Genomic DNA, 16,086 nt, shown 5'->3' on the forward strand with positions numbered 1-16,086 from the left:
GGAGGGAAATTCTCACCTGCCACGAGCTGAGCTGTATCTCCTCCTGCATTTTCACGCCCTCTTCCGCATGCTTGCTCCTGTTAAGCCTTTGAGGAAAAAGCAGCCGGAGTCACAGATACCTTCTCCAAGGAATGCTGGGGCGGGGACGGGGTGGACTGTGTGTGCTCCTGAGAGGTTGGGGTGGGGGTGGGGGACCTGAATTACAGTTTTGTTTCCTTCCATTCCTTTTGAAGAGGTAGTAAATATCACCCTAGAATTCCCTCAGCAGCAGAACGGGTCAAGAGGGGACATTAATGGCAAAGGGTCAGTAGGATCATTCTGACAATTGACTTGGAATAGAGGGAACGAGGAAGCTGGACTTATGTCATGGAGAAGCTCAGTGGACATCTTCTGTTACCAGATCTGATCGGCAGGGTTTTAAGCCAGCTAACATAAGCTGCGCCCCCTTCATACGTCCATTCGTTCTTGTCCTTAAATTGATTCATTCATCTGATAGCCAGAGCTAAGGTTCCCAGTCCTGTAGCCCTTGGCAAGCTGAGTCTCAGAGCAGTAATTCCAGACCCAGTGCTTTTTACTAACGAGCTGTGTGACTCTGTGCAAATCACTCAACAACTCTGGGCCTCAGTTGTTGTTTTTAGTGTTTCTTTTTTTTTAACCCATGAAATTTATAGAATGTTATCTATAGCAGTCAGAGATTGTAAATAAATATACAATCCAGTCCTTGCCTCCAAGTATTAGGTGGCAAGATGGATACATATGAAATTTTTTCATATTATATATATAATGTCTCCGGGGGGAGAGAGAGAGAGAGATCCGATAGGATCAGACTCAGGATTCTAGTTCTACTCTAAGACAACTCATGACAAAACGTTCTGAGCATCAGATTTGCCCACCTCCAATGTGGGCATAATAATGGTACCCACAGCTGGGAGCATTCAATGCGACTGTCTACGTAGAGCGCCTTGCCTAGCCCCGACACACTGCTAGACAGCAGGTGTTGATGAGCGAGCTCACCCGCGCAGACTCGCAGGTGCACAGAGGTGTTCCGGGTGAAGGACGTCCTGCTGTGGGACACCGGGGGAGGGGGAGCCTCTGCAAAGACGCTGTGTCGTCCTTTCATGGCCAGACCTCAAGATTTCTGGCAGGTGAAATTCTAAACCCCATTCAGTTCTGGAGCAGGTGACGCGGTGACTTGTACTTCCCTCCACGTCACGATGAGCCGTGAGGTGGAGAGCAGGCGGGCTCTGTGCAGGGACGCAGCAAGGGCTGCCAAGCACCCAGGCAAACCCGGCTACTGCCTGGGCCCGCCCCAGGGCCGCTGGGTGGTCAGGGCAGGAAGTGGCAGCGAACAGAGCAGGGAGCCCCTTTGTATTCTGATGGTATGTCCCCTATTTTCTCTCTCGCCCTTAGGACATCTGGGGAAACCTCTTCAGTGAGTTTAAAACCAAGGACCTCAGCCCTGGCCAGTTTGGCTCAGCGGTTGGAGCGTCGGCCTGCGGTCCGGAGAGACCCGGGTTCGGTTCCCGCTAAGGGCATGTACCTTGGTTGCAGTTTGTCCCCGGCCCTGGTTGGTCGTGCGGGTGGCAGCCACTCGATGTGTCCCTTCACGTCGATGTTTCTCTCTCTCTCTCCCTTCCTCTCTCTCCCTATCTGTACAAAAAATGGAAAAATATCCTCGGGTGAGGATTAAAAAAAAAAATTTAAAACCAAGGACCTCAAAACATGCTGTTTTGGGCCCTGCAAATTCCTCTCGTAAAGGGTCTGGTCCTCTGCTAGAAATATGGTTGGGGTTAGGCAAAGAGGGTGGAGGGAGCAGGAAACCCAGTGAATTACTCTACTGTCCTTACTGGGGAGGGTTAGCTCTCCAGGTCCAGAAAAGGAAGGTCTTTCTTTCAAGCCTGGGTACGGGGTGAGCCCTGCTTATTCTGGAAAGCTCTCCCATCGGAGGTTTTCCTGGAAGGAGCCCGTTTTAGGAATACCAGTTCCTAACCCTGAGGTTACTCGGGATGACGTATGTGAGACCCGTTTCCGTCCCAGGCTTCATTCATCCCTTCAACATTCTCAGAACACCGGGCGAGCCCCAAGGCTTAGTCTGCCCTGATGGCAGGAGAATAAAGATCCTGGAAAAGTCCTGGGCCCTGGCTTTGTATTCCAGTCCCCACGTTTTCTCCAGAATCCTCAGAAACCAGACAGGAGAGAAGCCACCAGTCCCAGCAGGTCAGAGGAGAAACAGAAACCTCTCCACCGCTCTGTAAGAAAGGTCCAGGGAGACGCGGACAGCGCTGTCCCCACGCGGGGCTGGAAGCAGCCGAGACCGTCTGTTCTACAGCAGGACGGCCGAGGCCTTCTTCCTTCACAAATCCTGCTGAGCCCCTCTTGCCCTTCTTGGCTTTGGATTCCTGAGCCAATGCTCTTCGTCCAGAAATCTAAGTACACACTCAAGAAACAACCCAGCCCTGGCCGGTTTGGCTCAGCGGTTGGAGCATCGGCCTGCGGTACAGAGAGACCCGGGTTCGGTTCCCGCTAAGGGCACGTACCTCGGTTGCAGTTTGTCCCCGGCCCTGGTTGGTTGTGCGGGTGGCAGCCACTCGATGTGTCCCTTCACATAGATGTTTCTCTCTCTCTCTCTCCCTCCCGCTCTATCTGAACGAAAAATGGAAAAATGTCCTGGGGTGAGGATAAAAAAAAGAAAAAAGAAAAGAAACAACCCAGCCCCACCCAAACACTCCTTGGACATTTTCTGTTAGGCACAGAGACCCATTAGCTCTTCCGAGCATTCTGACCTCTGACCAATGACACGCCCTTGCCCCTTACATTCCGCGGGGAGAAAATTCCATACATATTCACCAAGTCGCTCTCCGTAGAACCCCAGAGAGCTGCTGTGTGTCCCGGCGGTTGGCATTTTCATTCTTGATTCCAGGGGGATTAAGGTCCAGGTCCTGGGCTAGCCTTGGCCCTCAGGTAGCAGCCCCCAGCCCGTCCCATTTCCGGACTTCTTGTTAGAGAACTGGTCTCCCCCAGAAGACCTGACCTTTGCCCTGCTGCTCCCTGACGCCAGCCCAAAGCGGGTATCCAGGCAGGACCCAGGCTGGTGGGAAACCAAGGCCAAAGGCTAAAAGGTCAGCCACGGACAAAGCAGGAAGGTATCACACTCACTCACTCCCCTCCCCCAAACAAACCCCCGTGGTCTGCGGGCCTGGTGCTGCCAGCTGTCCCCACTGTGTTCCAGCCGAAGGCGTCTGGCAGACTAAGTCTGATGCGAGCTTTCTTTCCTTCCCGCAGTCTTGCAGCTGATACTTATCGAGGGCCCGGCATGAGCATCAGCACCTTCTCTGCCCACGAGGCTCCTGCAGTCTAAAAACATCTTATGTTTTATTATAGCAGTCCCCTATAGTCCATGAAATAAAACATGTGAAAGGTTCAGAAGAGTTTCTGATCCTAGTAAGCACTCAATGAATGCCGGCCGTTATTCACTGATTGGTTTTTAACTATTGAGTAGCTGCTATGAGCCACTGTTCTAGGGCTGGAGGAACAGAGAAAACGAAACAGACCCAGTTCCCCCAACTGCGCTGTGTGCTTTACCTCCTAGAGGGGAGACAGACCGTAAACTCTTGGGTTGTGTCTCAGTTAACCCCTAGAACATTCCTGTGAGCTGGGATCTCCATTCCTGTTTACAGCTATGGAAACCAGGGCTCACATGCATTGTGACTTGTCCAAGACTACCTAACTACTGAATAGCAGAGCAGGACTTTGCATGAATCTTCAGATCCCTAATCCAGATGAGACTGACTAGTGAGAGGGATGATACGTGTAATTCACAGCAGGCCAGGGAGGAGGCAGCACTGAGCTGAGCGTTGAGTGATGGGCAGGACTGGATTAAGTGGGTGGAAAGGGAAGGCTTTGGGGGTTGAGAGAAGGCTGTACAAGATCCAGTGGCGGGAACAAGACCTTTAGGGGAGATGGTTCGGCCGGATGAACCAGAAGGTTTATCTTGGTCTTTTTATTTGGGAAGTTTTTGACTTATCAGCAAGCTGGCAAAATCATTACATTTAATGCCTAAATGCATTAGCTACTCTCAAACATTATTTGCCTTTTAAATGAGCGAGGGTCAATATTTAACCTAAAGGAATGAAAATCTAAAGGGACATTAGACACCAGAGATGGGCCAAGGAGGAAAATGTTTTTTTTTTTTTCCCTTCTTTTTCTTTCTTTTTGCATTTCTCAAAGCCTAGCATTCCCCGGGCTAGCTCTCATTGGCTGGAGCCAACATTTTTCCAGCCAACCAGCCGTGAGCTAACTGCTTCCTCCATCCACCAGCTATGGGAAACCAACCAAGGCAAATAAACAGAGGAAGAGCCTGGGGCAATGGCCACTCCAGAAGAAATCCCTGGGCTCCAGGACAAATGGAGCAAAGACAAACATTTGGGTTTTCAGGCTCAGATGGTTTCTATCAGACAGTGCGGCCTTGGCCAGGAAGCCCGATGGACACTTCCACCCTGGGGGTTAGGTCCCCCACTGATGACTGTGCTGAATTCACAGGGAAGCAGGCTCAGCCGGTTCTCGTGTGAAAGGCTCTGCTGGCTTGGTTTTCAGGCTGTTGACCGGAGTCTGGAATCCCCTGCCTCCCACACCCCAGGCAAACTGGAAATGGGAGTGGGGATGGTTTTCCCTGGGAAACCCTCTGGAGCATCATCACTCATGTGTTTGCACTGAGGCGTTCTGGAAATGCATTCCCTGCTTCTCGCCTCTGATGGCCCTCGGGTCTGCTCGGCCTCCCACCCAGAGAGGAGCAGGGGCCAGAGCCAGGGTGGCCGACTCTTTACTGATGTGGGTGGAGCAGGTGTCAGAAGCCTGACCTACTGTATGTCTTCGGCTGGCCGTTTTCTCCCTGCATTTTTTTTTTTTTTTTTTATCATCCTCACCCAAGGACATTTTTCCATTTTTTGTTCAGGTAGAGTGGGAGGGAGAGAGAGGAACAGAGAGAGAGAGAAACATCGACGTGAAAGGGACACATCGAGTGGAGGTACATGCCCTCAGCAGGAACTGAACCTGGGTCTCTCCGGACCGCAGGCCGATGCTCTAACCGCTGAGCCAAACCGGCCAGGGTTCCCTGCATTATTTTATTTTATTTTTTTAAACCCACTCAGAAGTATACAAAATTCCATACCCCAGGGGGCGATGTAGAGTAATGAATTGAGGATTTAGCCCATGGTTTGCCTGGAAAAAAGAGAATATTTTCCAACCAGAAAAGTTGCAAGTCACTAAAATGTGAGTGTTAAAAATGGAAGAGGTGTTGTTACTAGAAAGTAGACCTGAGTGGATCCGCCTACGGCCAGCGGTAGTGTGTGGGTTCTTCACTTTGTGCAGGAAAGAGTTCACAATTTCGAGTCCAGGTGATCTGGAGAGTATGTTTGCCAAAGCTGGGGCAGTGAAACAAGGAAGGGCTTAGGCTAGAAGCAGCACAGGAGAGAGCCTGGCCGGGGCTGCTTTGCTTCTCCAGAAATGTTCCAGGGAAGAAATGAGCCTAGCCTGGCGTGCTTTGGCTCCCTGGGAAGCAGCAGAAAAGGGGGCCTTGGAGACAGGTTCCGGGGGTAGCCTGGAATGAGCCGCTGCTGCCCAGTGCTCCCCTGGTTGCCAGTCTCGTGGGGTCTTTGAGAGTTTAGGAGGTGCACGCCTTTAGGGGAAGAAGGTAAAGGTGCCAGCGAGCTCCTGTCAGGGAGGCTGCCCTTAGACCCTTGAGGGTTTAAATACTGGTAGTTTAGGGGCGGATCTCAATAGAATAGTCATCAGCTTTTCCAGGTGTGTCCTTTCAGGGTCGTGGTCTCCACTGATTGGTCAGCACCAGGGCAGGGGGTCATCAGTCACTGCACCTGGTTTTGCTGCTTTCCTGGGCCTGCAGCTGAACTACAGCTGAGGCCCAGGTGTTATCTCTAGGAAGGTGACCTTGTGTATCTGGCTGTAAATTGCTTAGCCAGTGTGTTCAGCTGTCTGTCTCAGTTTCCCCATTCCACGTGCCAAGGAATTTTCCTAGCTTCTCACCGTCCTGCCTCAGTGTGATGTGGCGGGAAGGGCCTTTAGCATAGACCAGAGCGGGTTCAAATTCACCTCCTGGCTGTGCAACTTGGACTTGTGACTAACTCCCGCCGAGTCTCAGTTTTCCCATCTCTGAAATGAGAACTGAACCACATGTCTCAGAAGATAGTTGGTGTAAAGATTAAATGTAATAATAAAACTCCTAGTACTGTGCCTAGCACACAGCAGGTACCTTAATGAATGTTTCTTCCCCTCCTTAGCGATAGCCCCATGCTCATCCCTGCATGTCCTCTCTGGAGAAGAAACACAAGTGTGCCCAGGTAGCTCAGGAACTGTACCTTGGGAAGAGGACACTCTTTGGGAGTTAGGACTCTGAACCCTAACCTAAGTCTCAGAATGGTCCCACAGAGGGTCTTACCAGTCAGGCGGGCTGGGGTAAATCAGTGTAAATTGGATCCTGTTGCTAATGGAAATCAAGGCCTCTGTTTAAAACACACTAATGGTTTCTCCTTGGAAGTGGAAGGAAACCCCATCTTTATCATGATCTGGTCCTTGTCTACTTCTCCCGCCTCTCTGGGCTCCAGATCCACCTGGTTTCTTTATCTGAACAGTTTTTCCCACCTCAGGGCCTTTGCACTCACTGGGGCTTCACTGGGAATGCTCTTTGCCCAGGTATCCCTATGCCTTCCCCATCTAGTCATTGAGGGTTCAGCTTAGAAGTCATTTTGTTTCGTAGTGAAGGGATTCACAACAGAGTTTCTAAGATGTGCTACATTAGCATGTGGATTATTTTGAGGTGACGGCAATCAAGACCCTGAGGGCTCAGGAGAAACTTTTACCTACCTGTCCCTTAGAGTATTTAAATCTGGAGCCCGGCCCATAATACATTGTTACCAGAAATAACTTTTTATGACCTATCTATAGGGCAGAGCAAACCTCAGTCACTGAACACCTGCTCTTACTGTCCTGAGAATGAATTTCTTCCCCTCTGGAGCCCAAGGCATCTGAATGTTATATACGATACAGTTACATAGTATACTATTATATACTGAAGGTATATACTATACCTTCCTCACAAACCTCTTACGTGTGAGTGGTCTCTGACTCTTATGCATGTGGGGTTCCGGTACATGAGTATGTAATTCAATTTGATTATTTTCCCTTGCTACACGTTTGACAAGAGAATTAATTTAATTAAGAGAATAGATTTAATTATTGGACCAGCTGTAAGAACCTAGAAGGACAGAGGAACATTTCTTCCTCCCCCACAATGTTCAAGATTGTTCTTAGTGCCACCTGATGTTTTATTTGTGTTTGTTTATGATCTACCTCTACTAGACAGTAAGCTCTGTGCGCACATTAATGCCCCATCTTTCTCAGCAACAGCCGGCTAGTGCCAGTTCCCGTGCACACTCCGCAGAAATGTGTTGAGTGGAAGGATGAAAGGGTACCTGGGAACCGCTTGCTTGGTGCCCATAAGACAGTTTGCCTCCACCGTGAGAGGTGCCTGATGTCTTATGGGTAAACTTTTGACAGCTACCCAAAAGGCATCAGCCACGACAAGGTATTAGCCACTTAATAGTAACCTGGCCTCATCCTTCATAGCAATGCAGTTGAAATAATCAGTTGTATAATGTTTCCCACTAGTCAGTGGTAGGCCCCTATCTGTCTTGCTCAACCCTCTGTCTTGAACGGTGCCTGGCTGAGCCCACAGGGCACCCTCCCACCTGAAGCATCCCTGAAATCCAGCAGGGCAGGTCTTGGAATTCGGCCTCCTGGAGGGAAGATGATGATAACTGCACATTCCTCCCGAGAGGTTGCCCCTGGGTCTTCCCAAGGCCAGGCTGTTCCTGCCTCAACATGTCTCACAGCCCTCCCTCCGATTCCCGGAATTTGGGGGAGCAGAGTCCGCTCCTTCCTCTTGCTCTCTCCATCCCACCCTGCCTCCCCTGGGAGACTGTGGCCTGAAGATGAAATAGACCAGGTCAAAGCTGGGCCGCTGAGCAGGAGGCTGAAGCAGGATAAATGTCACAGACCCTCATCTCTGAGACGTGACACAGGCCGGAGCTAAAGTGAGAGGGCCACTGTGTGCCGGGGGTGGGAGGAGGGACCCTGATCCTACGCACTGTGGTGTGGCGGTGTGAAGTCACCTTGGTCATTCCCGGGAGAGGGACACCTTTGGAGCCACTTCCTTGGGTGTCCAGAGCTCCCATTGGGTACAATGGGCTTCCCTCCGGGTCCTGAGACAGGGAGAGTTTATCAGCTAACACCTGAGTCACATCTGCCAGAGGAGACACTGCTGCAGGGACCCACTGAGTCAACAGAATCGATGTGCATCTGTTGTGCCAGGTCCTTTCCACCCGGGACACGGGACATGGCAGCAAACACCACACACAAATCCCTGCCCTCATGGGATTTTTCCGTAGAGAAGAAAGAGACAAAAATAAGGTTAAACAAGGAAAATATGCAAGTGTTAGATGGAGAGATGTGCTGCGGTGGGAGGTGAAGCACAGGGGAGGGTGGGGACGCGGGGGAGTGGGAGCACGTGACTCGTGCCCAGGGACACCCATCGCAAGAGCAGGCCAGAGAAGGCCTCGCTGAGCAGGTGACGTCTAAGTGAAGGGATTCCGCTAAGGAGCAACGTAATTTCACTTCTGTTTGAACACTGTCAGTCTGCCGATTGGGAATAGGTTGAAAAAAGGCCAGAGAAAAGCAGGGAGATGATCCAAGTGAGAGACGGTGGAGGTGAATTAGTTACCTGTGGCTGCAGACTCAGTGGTTTAAATCCCCCAGATTTATTCTCCGACACTCGGTGGAGGTGAATCAGTTACCTGTGGCTGCAGACTTGGTGGCTTAAATCCCCCAGATTTATTCTCCGACACTCTGGAAGCCAGAAGTCCAAAACAGGCTTCACTGGGCCCACACCAAGGTGTTGGCAGGGCCGTCCCCACCCCCAGGCTCCAGGGGGGGTTTCCTTGCCTTGCGGGCTTCTACGGCTTCGGTTGTTTTCCTTGGCCCGTGGCCCCTTCTTCCAACGGTATAGCATCTTCACATCTTCCTCTGCTCTGTCTTTCCATCCATCATCTTTTCTCTTCTGTGTTGAGTCTCCCTCCTCCCTCTTGTAAGGACACTTGTTACTGAAGGAGGCCTCTCCCCCTAGATTTTTCAGGATAATTTCAAGATCCTGAGATTAATCCCATCTGCAAAGTTTCTTTTGCCACCTGAGGTTTATGGGGTGACAGATTTCGGGGATGAGGACCTGGATATCTTTGGGGGCCACCATCTAACCTACCCAAGGAAGCCTGGACCAGGACAGAAGTGGTAAAAAGTGGGCTGAGTCTTGGATTTGTTTTGGAATCAGTCAGTTGTGGTGCCTTATCGATCACAAGTGGGGTGTGAGAGGAATCAAGGAACCTGCCAGGGCTCTGGCCTCAGCGATTTTAAGAAGAGTTTCCACTTACTGAAAGGAAAGGCTTTTGGGAAAACATTTTCAGCGAGGAGGGTTGATTGATTGATGCCAGAGCATTGAGGGGGGCACCGACATATTCTACTTGAGATGCCTCATCCAAATGGGCATGTTGAAAAGGCCACTGGATATCTGAGTTTAAGTTCAGGAGAGAAGTCTATGCTGGAAGGAGCCATTTGGGAGCCTTCAAGGTGTCTTTTAAGCTTTGAAATGGACTGAAATCATTAAGGGTGTAAATATAAAGAGAAAAGAGGTCCAAGGACTGAGGCGTGGGGCCCTCCCATGGTTCCAGATCAGGGAGATGAGAAAGACCCAGCACAGAAAGACCAAAAAGAGCAGCGGGGAGGTAGGAGGACAAACGGGGGTGGGGGTGGGGGTGGGGTTAGGATGTCCCAGAAGCCAGGTGAAGATAGGAGGCAGGGAATGGGGGTGGGGTGGGAAGGACAGCTAAGCCCCTGGAGGGAGATGGGTACCTATGGGACCAAGGGCACACCTCACCAACTCTAGCGCCCGGCACCTCCCCACAACCCAACACACACCCACACAAACACCCTCCAGCATGGAAATCAAACCCGTGCCCTAGAAGGCAAGGACTGCAGCCTCTGGCCCTCGCTCCTGCAGATATGCCTCTGTGATGTGGTAGAGCTGTGTGTGGACATAGACCCCATCTCCTCTGTCTGATCTGTGATTCCAGGGGGCAAGTCTGCCACCTGTTTCTGGCAAAGGAAAACAACTCAAGCAGCAAGCTCTCCATCTGCTTGCCACTCACTGAGCCATCTGGCGCTGTTGCTGATCGGGTGCTCAGATCATCAGTTCCTGAGTGGAAAGCAGCAGATGCACCAATGTCACCCAAAGGGCCATCAGCCCCGTGCCACACCCCCACCCCGGGGAGTCCTGTCTGCTGTTCTGAGGCATTGTTTTCATGCTCTAAGCATTATTTCAGGCATCAGACATGAAACACCCATCAAGTTGTCAGAATCAAGTGGAAGGCAGATCTTTCATTATGCAGAGATCCTAAAACATCTACATAGCCAAGCAGTTGAGGGATCTCCCTTGTATACCTCCCCTCCCTTCCCCTCCCCCTCCCCTCCCCCCTCCCCTCCCCCCTCCCCTCCCCCTCCCCTCCCCTCCCTTCCCTTTCTCTCTTCCTCTCCCCTCCCCTTCTTTCTTTCTCCCTTTCTCCTTTCTCCTCTTTCCTATCTCTTTCCCTACCAATCCCCTGGAGTTTTAATGCAGTACTTACATGCTGGTTCTCAAGTTTGGTTGTATATTGCAATCACTTGGGGAATTAAAAAAAAAAAAAAAGCTGTTGATGCCTAGGGCCCATTCCCAGAGATTCTGGCTTAATTAATCTTGGGTGTGAACTGGGCTTTGGGGATATTTAAAGCGCCTGAGGCGATTCTAAGGAGCAGCCAAGTGTGAGAACCAGCTCTTGGGTCACTTCTGAGCAGAGAACCCCAGGGCAGCATTCCAAGCGCCATGGCAGGCTGAGCTGGGCCGGGTCTACCTCCAACTCCCCGCCCTGCCTCTCCCGAGCATTCCTGGTTTATGGGACAAGCGCGCCCTGCCAATTCGCCGGGTCTGAGCACCGCCAGCAGGCTGGGCAACGCTCTGATTTTCCAAATGACACGACCCCGTGGGGGCCTGATGTTTTATAGCTGCCTTTAACTTTTCTCCACAACTTCCCTCCTGGGGCGTCTTCAGCAACTCGAGCTCCAGCTGGAAGCAATGGCAGAGGTTGGGCAGAGTGGCTGCAAGTACCCAGGGGCGTACACACGTGCACGCACATGCACGCAAGCATGGCACGCACACACATGCACACAATCATGGGCATGCACACACATACATGCAAGCACGCAAGCACGGGCACACACGCACACAGTCATGGGCATGCACACACATCACGCAAGCACGGGCACGCACACACATGCACGCAAGCACGGGCATGCACACGTACACATGCACGCACACGAATGTAATCGATTGATCAGACTTAGAAGTGGAGTCCTGCTGGTACAGATATTCTCCCACAGGGATCCATTATGTCTGTCTGTGTCACTAGTTCGGAGAACTATGAGTAGAAACCTGGGTCCCTTGCTACTGCGACCAGGTCTTGCTCCATGAGCTGCCCTGCCTAGAAGCCGTCGGCCTCCTCCGTCTACATGCGCCATCTGGGGTTCTTAATTGGTGAGATCTAAACAATGATATGCCCAGGCCAGATCCAAGTCTCTAAGTGCCATCACTTTTAGGCTCTTTGAAAATAAAAATTAGCATGAGTTTCCAGAAAGCAGCTTGGTAATATGTCTCAAGAGCTTGAAATATATCCAGTTCATATTCTTTCAAGTAATTGTTTTACTTCTTATCCTAAAGAAATAATCAGAGATGTGGTAGAAGACTTATGTATAAAGATCTTCAACGAAGTGGGATGTAGAAGCGTAAAAGACCAGGCGTCACTACACACTTCCTATAATACAAGATTGGTTTAATACACCATGCTGTATCATAGTACAGCCCGGCAATAAAATACACAGAGTGTTAAAGCTTGATCTTTTCAAATTGTAATGACGCGAGAAAATGCTCACAATATGGTAAATAAAAAATGCAGATAAAATGATTTATTTTTCAGTTTAACCCAGTTGTGCATATATACACTTATTTGTAGAGAGGAAAACACTGGCCAGAAGTGTACTATGGTTATATTAGTGGTTTTCTGTGTGGTGTGGTTCTGATCGATTTTTATTCATTTATTTTTAGTTTCCCAAGCTTGTATTATGTCTATAATCAGGGAAAGTAAGAGAGGTTATTATTGGTTTCTAATGAAAAGGTTTCATTTCTCATTATGGCAGCAAGCTGCAATGAGAGGCTTACCCCAGAAGTGACCCCGTTATGATCCCCGTCACTTCCTCCGCACTGATGCCTCACAAGGTCTTCAGTGCCCTGAGACCCACAGCAGCTCTGATGTGGGGGAGCAGGGGAGCATTCCAGCCCCTCCCCGGAGCCCACGGGGGTTCGGGTTTTCCTTGCTGGCCGGCGGGATCTGCGTCACTACAAGGCTGTCCACCATAAGGACTGTGTGGCACTCACGTTACTCTTCAGCACGAGGAACTCACAGGAGCCTCGGGAACTGGAGAGATCTTGCCCAGACCTGCAGAGGCACGTTGATTCATTTAGTCTAGAGGTATTTATTAAGCACCTTCTGTGTGCCAGGCAGAGTTCTCACTCATTCCACTAACACTGTTACAGGTTGTTTCTTGAAGGAGCTGACAGGGCTGAGGAGGCAAGTGTAGGACTAAAGCTTGGGGTTCTCCATGGACGGTAGCTGCACCCTGCTAAAGAGTTGCTAGGTAGGGGGTTGGAGTCATGATCTCACAAAAGGTGCGCGCTCTCTCTCTCTCTCTCTCTCTCTCTCTCTCTCCCTCCCCACCCCCTCTTTCTCTCTCCCTGTGTGTGTGCATGTTCTTCAGATGGAGGTGATTGTTGGGGACTTTGGGATCGTGGTGGTACCCCGGGATGCAGCCGACACAGACCGAATCATGAATCACTCCTCAATTCTCCGCAAATACAAAGTGAGTTCTCCATCTCCCTGCGGGTGTACCTCTGTGATGTGGCCCTTCTCGAAGAGGCCTGGGAGCTGGCTACCTACTCTCTCTGTTCTGTCCCCAGAACAACATCATGGTGGTGAAGGATGACATCAACCATCCCATGTCGGTTGTCAGCTCAACCAAGAGCAGGTGCGTTTGGCTCATCATATGTGCAGAGAATGGGAAGCTGCCAGACCAGAGCTAGAGCAAAACTGTGCAGAAACCAAAGTGTATCCCCGGAGCTCTTTGGCACCTGCTGGTGCCTCCCTCCATAGCCCCCCGGCTGGTGAGAAGGGCCTCGGAGAAGGGCACCTTCTCTACCAGACTCCTGTAGGAAAGAAAGGAAATGGTCAATCGTCAGAACCCCGATGAGACTCATTTTCACAACCATGGTGCAGAGAAACACAAAGGAATGAAATAACACTAGCTAACGTGAAAACACTATGTGCTTGGGCTATTCTAAGTGCTTTTCGTAATGAATCATTTAATTCTTATAATAACTGAGATAGTTACAGTGATACCTCGGTTCTCGAACATAATTCGTTCCAGGAGGACGGTCGAGAACCGAATTGTTCGAGAACCGAAGCAATGAAACCAATAGGAAAGCGTGACTCCACAAAGCGTGACTCTCTCTCTGCACTCACACTGATGACGCGAGCAAGGCGCGCTGGGCCGAATGAACGCCATTCGGCTCAACTCGGAAGTTCGAGTTCCAAATATTTGTTCGGATTCCGAGACAAAAGTTTCTCGAATCTCCATTTGGTCGAAAACCGAGGCGTTCGAGAACCAAGGTTTCACTGTATTACCCTCATTTTATAGAAGAGAAAACTGAAGAACAGATGGGCTTAAACAGCTTGCCCAAGGTGGCTCAGCTAGGAAGTGGCAGAGCCAGGATGAGATGGGCTCCCCAGGATGGGGGAAGGGGGCAAGAGGGCGTTTCCTCATAGGAATTCCGCTCACGGAGCCTAAGCAAAGGCTGGCGGTGGGTGCTGGGTACAGCCTTTCCCTGGAAGAGAGTGGGCAGATCAGTCCTCCTGCCTTGCCTCAGGGAAGGATGTCCCCCTGATTGCCACCTCTTCCCATCCAGGCTGGCCCTGCAGCACGGGGACGGCCATGTCGTGGATTACCTGTCCCAGCCGGTCATCGACTACATTCTCAAGAGCCAGCTGTACATCAACGCCTCGGGCTAGCGGCCACAGCTCTCTGTCCCTCTCCCCATGTCCTCTGCCACCACGCTGGCCCCTCCACTCTCTGTCAGTCCCCCGTTTCTCTCCTGCCTCTATTTCTCCATCTCCTCATCTTGACTGTTCTCCTCGTTCGCTGACTCAAGTCCCCACAGTGTGGGGACCTGCAGAGAACCACGGCATCCCTTATTCCACAGTCATCTTTGGACAAACTTTCCTCTAGTCTCTGGGTTGGGGTGGGTGAGGGAATAGGGGTGGGAGTTGGGGGGAAGTGCAGTCCTTGGAGATGTGCTGGTGTCCATCTCCCAGCATGCTCTAGAGAGTGGCTCTGGTGCCCATCCTCCCAGCATGCTCTGGGGAGGCGGCTCTGGCTCTCGCCTTCCCAGCATGCCCTTTACCACAAAGGGCTATTTTTTCTTTTCTGTTTTTTTTGTTTTGCTTTGTTTTGATTTTTATTGTTGTTGTTCACGCCTCATAGAACTTGGATGAAAGCTGTGTCCATGGTTCTGTAGGTCTGTGGTCTTGATGCATTCCCTGGCATCACTACCCTGTGATGGGTCACTGGCCAGCCTCGCCCAGCAGGTGCATGAGGGCCACGCCCAGTGAAGAAGGCCAAGCCACCTCCCCTCTCCCGACTCCCCCCACCCCTCCCCCCAGCAGCAGTAGCATCTGGGGTCAGGAGGGAGACTTTCAAGTTCTGAAACCTGGGAGGCAAGTCTGGGAACAATAGGGTTTCTTAGAAGAATTTGGGTTCGTTTCCTTAGTTGACCATCATCCTGGGGCTCTGGGCCGAGCCTCACACAGCCAGCCCTTCCCCATCTCCTGGTGGCATCTGTGTAGTTACTGCTCTGGGCGGTGACTGGTGGCTGAGTATAGGCTTCCTGCCAGCCCAGCATCTCCAAGCATCCTTCAGATCACCACGTAAGCCGCTGGAGGCCCTTCGTGGTTACATTCCTGCATCCGAGCAGAATCACACGTGCACGTCTAAGTCCTAACGTAGTCACTGCTGTAGTACAACGTGCTAGGAACAACTCCTCCTGGGGTCTTTGCTAACTGCAGTCATTACCTGTTTGGCTGGGACCTGTCTGTGTCAGAATGTTAATCCAGAACGGCGTAGGAGAAAGCACTTTGTTTCCCTGATGGGAGTTGGTGATCCTCGCCCTCTCCAGCTGGGGTAACAGTTTTTAATGCTGGGGGTGAAAAGCAACCCAAGGTCAATTCTTTCTTGAGAAGCAGTGCCTTGGCCTTGTTCCTGAGATGGTCTTATCTCCTGCGGAGCCTAGTGACCCTGTCATCGCTGGAGGGGATCTGCCTGGCGGAGGAGTAGGTTCACAGAACAGGGGTCATGGGGGACATCGAGAGCCATACACTGTTTTACCCCTTTCTCCCTGATTTCCCACCTTCCTCCGCTGCCCCTGGAACCGGCGCCGACAGACCCTGTTCTGGTGTTCAGGCACCATGCATGTCCTTGAAGAGCCAAAGGACATTATTCTCTCATGCACTGTGCCTCTCGTGCAGACTCTGGCTCTTGGCTTTCCGGTTGTCTTTGAGGAATGGTCCCCGAGCAGCAGGACAATTTTATCAAAATCTCGTACCAGCTATGGCCTAGGAGGGGTTGGGTGAGATCTGGTACCAGAACCAACTATCTTCACATCTGCAGCACCCTTCAGTGGCCTCCAGATAAGGAGCTGGATTCAGCAGAAGAGCAAGGCAGAGTAGCATCCAGGAAGGTGTGGGGATTATCTGCAGAGGAGAGAAGGCAAATCCTGTTCTTGGGTCTCAGTGTTTGGCTAAGGGTCATGGATTTATTCATAAAAAGAAC

At 51.1% G+C, this 16,086-nt stretch overlaps 1 protein-coding gene across 1 annotated transcript in view; it reads left to right on the forward strand.

Annotated features, from left to right (window-relative positions):
• NMNAT2 (nicotinamide nucleotide adenylyltransferase 2) overlaps positions 1 to 14,484 on the forward strand; it is a 105,822-nt gene extending 91,338 nt beyond the window's left edge. Inside the window, exons 9-11 of the mRNA XM_036273190.1 lie at positions 12,964 to 13,065; positions 13,163 to 13,230; positions 14,168 to 14,484. Of these exons, the coding sequence (XP_036129083.1) occupies positions 12,964 to 13,065; positions 13,163 to 13,230; positions 14,168 to 14,270 (273 nt within the window). The 3' untranslated portion in view covers positions 14,271 to 14,484. The remainder of the gene's footprint in view (positions 1 to 12,963; positions 13,066 to 13,162; positions 13,231 to 14,167) is intronic.
• The last annotated feature ends 1,602 nt before the right edge of the window (positions 14,485 to 16,086 follow it).

Source organism: Molossus molossus, unplaced genomic scaffold (genome assembly GCF_014108415.1).
Source record: "Molossus molossus isolate mMolMol1 unplaced genomic scaffold, mMolMol1.p scaffold_m16_p_20, whole genome shotgun sequence".
Classification (NCBI taxonomy): domain Eukaryota; kingdom Metazoa; phylum Chordata; class Mammalia; order Chiroptera; family Molossidae; genus Molossus; species Molossus molossus.